At 47.4% G+C, this 7049-nt stretch overlaps 1 protein-coding gene across 2 annotated transcripts; it reads right to left on the bottom strand.

Annotated features, from left to right (window-relative positions):
• Window positions 1-230: 230 nt before the first annotated feature.
• Window positions 231-6666, bottom strand: trib2 (tribbles pseudokinase 2). Of its 2 annotated transcripts, XM_011611914.2 has the most exons (4): window positions 6037-6666; window positions 5307-5951; window positions 3898-4190; window positions 231-2357 (listed from the first exon to the last, which is right to left on the bottom strand). In XM_011611914.2, exons 2-4 carry the CDS (start codon window positions 5574-5576, stop codon window positions 1883-1885), a joined length of 1038 nt encoding a protein of 345 aa, XP_011610216.2. In that variant the 5' UTR covers window positions 5577-5951; window positions 6037-6666; the 3' UTR covers window positions 231-1882. The 2 variants fall into 2 exon arrangements, with proteins under 2 accessions (XP_011610216.2, XP_003971570.2); XM_003971521.3 differs by having other exon boundaries at window positions 5307-6666.
• Window positions 6667-7049: the final 383 nt, after the last annotated feature.

Consider the following 7049-nt stretch of genomic DNA (forward strand, 5'->3'; position numbering starts at 1 on the left):
TGAAGTGTTTTTGTTGGAGCAGAAAAAAATGATTTTACGTGTGGATGAAAGCAAAACTGCGGCGCTAAATCACCCCGGCGAGATGGACTCAGAGTAAACGTGACGCGCATGCAGACGCCCGCCGATGTCATCATCTCACATGACTTTAATGTGTAAAAGAAACTAATCTAAATGGAAATACACGACTGCTAAGATCAGGCGCTCGATTTTAAAGAACAACAGAAGCCCGATACCAGTTCACGATTTATTTACCGAATAAATTTGGACAAACACCAGAATCTGTTACGATACAATCAGAACATCTGAGGCAGATATCCCACCATGCACCACCCCCTCCATGAAACAAATGACTAAACATTAGCACCGAATCAGCACCAACTTAAAAAGTTGATCAGGGGAAGGAAAAAAAGCATTAAATGTGAAAAGTAGCAAAAACTTCCAGAAACTTCTTTTCTTAGAGGAAAAAAAAAAAGAAGGTCCCCCCCCACCCCCTGCTAGGCAGGCTATAGCATTCATGGGGCACATGCCTTAAAAAAAATAATCATAAAATTTAAAAAAAAAAGAAAAAAAAGAAGAAAGACAAATTCAAGTAACATTTAGATACAACTAAACATATCCACTGGTACCCATTCCGTACGATCGTTTCACAGAACCTACGCAGGCAGTAGAAAATGAACATGAGGTCCTGGTGTGAGCACGTCATAGCAATACTTTCACCGAATGTCTCGTATCAAGTTTTTAAAAAAAGAAATGAGGGACACCGGCTGTCGGGGTGTCCGGGCACCAAAACACTGGCGCGCCTTATAGAATGGTATAGAACTTCAGACAGACGTGGTCCTACTTGAGCCTGTCTTGTGTCGAGATATTGCCTACATATCATACATGGAAAAGGAATCTCGGAATAAAGAAAAACCCTGCAATTTTAAATATATTTATTTTAATATATATTTTTTATATATAGCTGTTACAATTTAAATATGTGACGACTTTGTTTCTACAACTGAAGAATGAATTTAAATATAAAAAGGAAGCTAATTTTAAGGTGGAGTTTGCCATTTGACTAACACGGTAAGTGCATGAAGCCATGTTTAAAGGCTAATCCGGGGTTTAAGATTGAGGTCGAGGGAGTGATATTAAAGCAGCAGTAAAAACAGAGTGGAAACAGCTTAAAAACATCAAAAAAGGGGGTGACGGTGAATAAAGCGTGGCAGAAAAACATATTGAAAACAAGGCAGAAATCAGAATTATACATCACACTGAGATTAATGAGCTGACGAGACAAAACAAAGCTTAAACCATCATAAAAGACGAGGTAAATTATGTTGATAACACAAATCAAAACTAAGCTGCTCCATACATGAACCGATGGTCCCGGGTCAGGGCTACTCGCGGGGCCGTGGCGTCTGACCCAGGGTCAGTGGTTTAATCTTGAGCCACCATAAGCTGCGGCAAACGAAATCTCTAAGAAAAGGATCGGCGTTGCAGTCTGTCGGTTCATTTTTGATGGATTTCCTTGGTTTCTCGTGTCCCTTCATGCGTTCCATAGTGTCAGAAAAATGGTGAAATCTACTTTCTTGAGCACCACATAAAACCAAACAGATCCAAAAGAAATAAAAATTGCTACATCTTTTGCAACTTGCATGTCTGGCAGCAACGTTCCCGGACGGGAGGCGCACCGCCGGGTGATCTATAGATGCCATTTGTCATGCCAGGCTCAAGGTTTTCCACGAAATGGTGGAAAGAAAATAAAATGGAAACACCTTTGTAATGAGTGACAAATGTTCATCTATTAATCTCTAATCTACCGTTTTTTTTGGCTCGGCGTTTAGGGCGGCGAGCCAGCTGTGGCAGAACAGTTCATCTGTTTGTGCTTGATGTTTACTCAGCTGAAGAACTGCTCCAGCTCCTCTTCCATGTTCACCTCAGGCACCATCTGTTCCTGCTCTCTCTCCCCTCGGCCGTGCGCCACAGCGCCCCCCGCTGCCCCGGAGGAGGCAAACCAGGGGTGCTCCAGAATTTCCCTCGAGGTGAGGCGTTCGGTGGGTTCCCGGCGGAGGATGGAGCGGATCAGGCACTTGGCCTTGGGCGTGAGCGCCTCAGGGATGTTGAAGTGGCCCCTGCGGATTTTGCTGAACAGAGATCCGGGCTCGACGTCGTGGAAAGGATAGCGCCCCACCAGGATCGTGTAAAGCATGACGCCCAGACTCCAGACATCAGCTGCCTTCCCCGAATAGCTGCCGTTGGCGTTAAGGATTTCAGGACTGACGTAAGCCGGGCAGCCATGTTTGTCTGACAGGGAGTCGTCGTGACCATCCAGGATGTAAGTGTCCTCAAGGCTCTCCAGCTTAACAAGGCTTCTGGAGACAGACAAGCAAAACAACACGACATGAAGCATGTTTGTGCTGCTTACAGATGGATTACTGCTGGTGTCCACAGATAAGATTCACAAATATGATTCTTTGAGATCAGCTTCTTTTAAAGACGGTAGGGGAACATCAATTTCAGAGAATTGACTTCACTTCTATTTGAATTCGGATTCGAAGCATTTGAAATCTTAAAAAAAATGCTTCCCCAAAGACCTGCAGCAGTCAAAAGAAACAGTTTGGGTCAAACACATTGAAGTGTTGTGCTAAGAGAACTCAGGCCAATGTGGATTTTTCTTCTCCCACTGAGAAAAAAAAATTAAACACATCACCTGGCGTTCTCGCCAAAAACGTCACTAAATCAGCCACGAAACCCCGGTGTGCTGGTAATAATAGCCGCTGGTTCAGAACCATTGTTGCTAAAGAACCTTGAGAGGCTCAGGGAAGCGAACGTTCCACTTGCTGGAAAAGAGACACGCGTGGGGCCGGACGAAGGCCGTGTGTGTTGGGGTCTGTGACGCATTGTGCAGCAGACAAAGAGCCGGGATGTGTAATGGTATCTTCTGGGAGCGAGTAGGAAAAGTAAATCCACAAGTAAGTGGATTAAGACATACAGGAAAATATTGTTTCTAGAATTGGAGGAAATTGCAGTTGTATTTTATAGCAGCCGACTCCCCTTTTTTATTTGCATTTATTAACACATGATGGTCAATTGCAACCTTGGTTGGATGGTTTTGAGATTGAGAAAGACATTTGCGTTAATATTTTACTATTTGTACACTCATCTGTACCAACCCAGGAGCATTAAACACATTTATGTGGGCCTGTGTAGTGAATATGACCCAATGCCCTCCCGGATTGTCATCCTGAAAATAATTACGTGTCATCAATATTTTAATCAGAAGGGGCGGATGGGATTGGCACCACAGCTCATGAGCTTAGTGTCCCGTTTCCACAGCTGTTGCCAAGGCATGACGCAACACTCTCAGATAAAGGCAACTGGAGTACGGAGCAACCTGTGCTCGTGCTGTTGTTTTGGTTTTAGCCAGTTGATAACAGCTGGCTAAAAAAAAGACTTAATGTACTTTGGAATGCTGAGGTCTGCACAGATGCCATAGAAAGTTTGAGATTACTATTTAATCACAATAAAAAAATAAGGGGCAATCACGGCGAAATATATGTGTATGTGTGTAATGTGGAAGAGCGACCACCAGGGGCCACTAAAGACATACTGTAGATAATATTTCTACAGTTATCTTCTGCAGTCCTAGTAAACGCAGAAACTGATTGATGTTCTCATGGGCAAACGCACGTCCTAGATAAACTCTATCCCTTTTATGTTCAACTACCTTTGCAATAACTGCATCATAACTGTAATCTCCTGACCCAGAGCCCTCACACATACACGCAACACACACACAGGAGCTACTCTGGATGACAATTGTTATCTGGAATACGACAGACCAGACTAAGATCTGATGCCAAAATTTGGGACCGAGACAAAGAAAAGGTTTTATAATTTCAAAGGACTCACCTGTCCTCGCTCTTGAAGACAAACTTCCTCAACTTGAGGTCACGGAGGACAAGTCCGTTGTCGTGGCAGTGCGCCACAGCCGAGGCTATCTGATAGAAGAGTCTGGCAGCTTCGTCCTCCCGCAATTTCTTGCTGGTGCGGACAAAAGAGTGCATGTCTCCATAGCTCCTCTCGAAGAACACGTACGCCCGAGTATCCCCGAGCAGGATTTCCAGGATTTGGTTAATGTGCTGGTGCTGGCCCAGGGCAAAGTAGGCCGCCAGTGACTCCTGGTATCGGCCGACGTCAAAGACCTGCAATTTTAAAAGAGAAATCCTTTCAAATCTACATTACAGGCATCTAAAGGGCAAACAGAAAAGATCACGGATTGAGTATTCAGTCAGTCCCATGTGAGAGATTAAGGGACCTGAGATGCTAAACTTGTGTTTACCCTGATGACAGATGGAGGGCTGTTGCACAGAGGTAAAAGGATTGCAGTAGCGCTAACGGTATGGTGTTGTACTGCAGCCTCAGGGTTGCAGTGTCTCTTGTTTCCATAGTAACACCCCACCACCACCACTTATCAACTGACTCGCAGCACAACCAATTCAGGTGTGAGGGCAGCTCTGCCTGCACGTCGATAACGAACTACAGCCCTTAACTCGCGGGATCGAAGCGCCACCGGGGCAGCCGTGCAGGAAGGTTCAATCCGGGAACTTGAGGATTGATTGTTCCTGTATTAAAAGTGGCACAAACCAGATGGGGTCAACAGGGGCGGGCGGCTCATAAACTGCAGAGCACCCATCGTGTCTTATAACTGTGATGAAAAAGGTGCACGTGACTGGATGTCGACCCCTAAGAGCCTGCCGGTGCATGCAATTATTGTCTCTTTTATCAAACCACTCCAAGCTTAGTTCAAGCTGGAATGTAGTCTGGTTTAACCCCTCTGACCTTCTAATCATATGAAAGCCAATATGAGTTATACCCGCTAAGAATCAAGACTGTCTCACTACTGAGAATCACCTCAGTAGTGTGATCTGTAGTGTGAGGATTCCAGAAAAAAAAACCATAAAATGTAGCTCAAACTGCAGCAAATTTTAAAAACAAAAACCAAAAAAAAAAGGCTACAGATGCACGTTGAAGCTCTGGATAAGCAATAATAGTGCACGAGTGGTTACTCACTCCTTTGTCACCCTTACATCATGCAACCTAAAACCATGCAGCTCGCCTCATTCACTTTTTCCATTAGGCTGCCGGGGCAGCTCTATTAACAATTCAGGCAACTGTTCAAGCGCCGAGCCGACCGGTGCGAGTGCACGGGGATGTGCACGTAAAAAATAGAGAAATCCAGAAAACCTGCAAAAGTTGCACGGTGCGAAATGCAGATTTTGGGGGTGGGGGTGGGGGCACGTAGGGGGTTTCTCACTGACCTTACATACGAGCTCTTCCCCGCTATGCAGGTGGGCGGCCCTGAAAACGTGGTCTCCTTCCAGTGGTTCCAACAAAAGGTAGTCCCCGATGCGGGAGATGCAGTGCGACGAGTCCGGGGTCTCCGGCGGGCTGGGGGACCCGAGGTTTGGGCTGAAACTCTGGCTCGACTCTGTAGTCCTCAAGCAAGACAATTCTTCGAAGTCGTGCGATTTGTGCCGCGATCTCCCATAACGTGAAATGTTAATAGGAGTTGACCTCTGTAAGTTCATGAGGAATAAGTGCGATAACTCCACACGATCGGGGGCCTTCCTCCGCCTGGTTCCGCTCCTCGATCCGCGCACAAATTCGGTGTCAACACGGTGCACGACTGATCTACAGAGACTTTAGGGACTGTTCAATAAAAAGAAGAAAATTGTGGAGGCTGTGGTCTACCTGCAGCGTGTTGTTCAAAAGTGTGCGAGACTTTGGGGATTCTTTTCTGACTGAGTTCAGCGACTCATTTGCCCCCTTTGTTTCCCATCAAAGAGATTCGGCGCTGGGATCAAGAAAAATGGCACAAATGCAACTCGGGCTCCACCGAAAAGCATCAACGCCGACAGAATGCGGTTTCTTTCCGTCTCCCGGTGCAGGCAGCGACGTCAGAACTGCAAGAAGGAGCAGCAAAAGTCGGCTTTTCAATGAATGAACGGCTCCGGACGAAGCCGCAGCTTGTTTGCTAGCTTATCTCACCGGTTATGACACGTTTCATTAAACGGAAACAATCTGTCGGCCACCGCTCGGAGGCGAATGGGGGCAGGCTGCACAAAGGAAATATACATGTATATTTAAAAAAAAAACGAGTTTTAAGGGCTCGGCGGCACTGCAGAATGTCGACCAAATCTAGACAAAATGATGGTTAGCAGGTGCAGGGCTATCTAGTTAGCTTCGTTGGCTAACTGGTACCAGTTCAGTGCACGGCCTTGTTCCCAGCGATCATATCCGTGCACGGCGACTGTCATCGACCACATAAGGAGAAAATCCCATTCGGGGGGTGGGGGGTGGAGAGAAAAAAAACTGCCGTGGCTCAGGCTCTTTGTGCGCGGAAGCCGACGTCCTCCTCTGATTCTCCTGCAGCCCAATGGAAGAAAAAGCGTCGCGCCTCTGGTGTGATTCGCTGTTGGAAGAAGGAAGGGACGGCCGGCTGACTTTCCCAGGCCTACCCCTCGGTTTCAGCAGGACATCCTCTCCGTAGTGCTGCCGCTGTGCTTCTTACGTGGCCGGGGGAATCTAGTCCATTCAGTGCGGAGGGGAGGCCAGCGGAGCTGCACACACACTGCTCTCACTGCGCCTGTACAGAACCACAGGGTTGCCTGGCTGATAGGGGAGGGGAGGGGAGGGGAGGGAAGGGGGGGCTTCTTACTGCACGCACACATACGCACACACACATACACGCACACGCATGCATGAGCCAGAGCGGCGACCCGCCTCCTGACGTCAGGACCACATTGGAAAGCCATTGGCTTCCAACCCGCGATTTAATATGCAGCACGTATGAGAGGCGCGTCGTGTGACTACACCCCCGCGGAGCTAAATGCAGCGCACGGTGGTGATTCGCATGTGGGGGGGTGGGGGGGCGGGGACCCGAGCAGGGGTATAGCTACTGTACGTGTTGTGCAGCAACAGCGTTTCCTACTGAAATGTCATTCAAGGGAAGGCGAAGGGGGGGAATCCCCTCCTCACAGCCGCGCAAAAATGCGTGCGCG

Source organism: Takifugu rubripes, chromosome 16, assembly GCF_901000725.2.
Source record: "Takifugu rubripes chromosome 16, fTakRub1.2, whole genome shotgun sequence".
Lineage (NCBI taxonomy): Eukaryota > Metazoa > Chordata > Actinopteri > Tetraodontiformes > Tetraodontidae > Takifugu > Takifugu rubripes.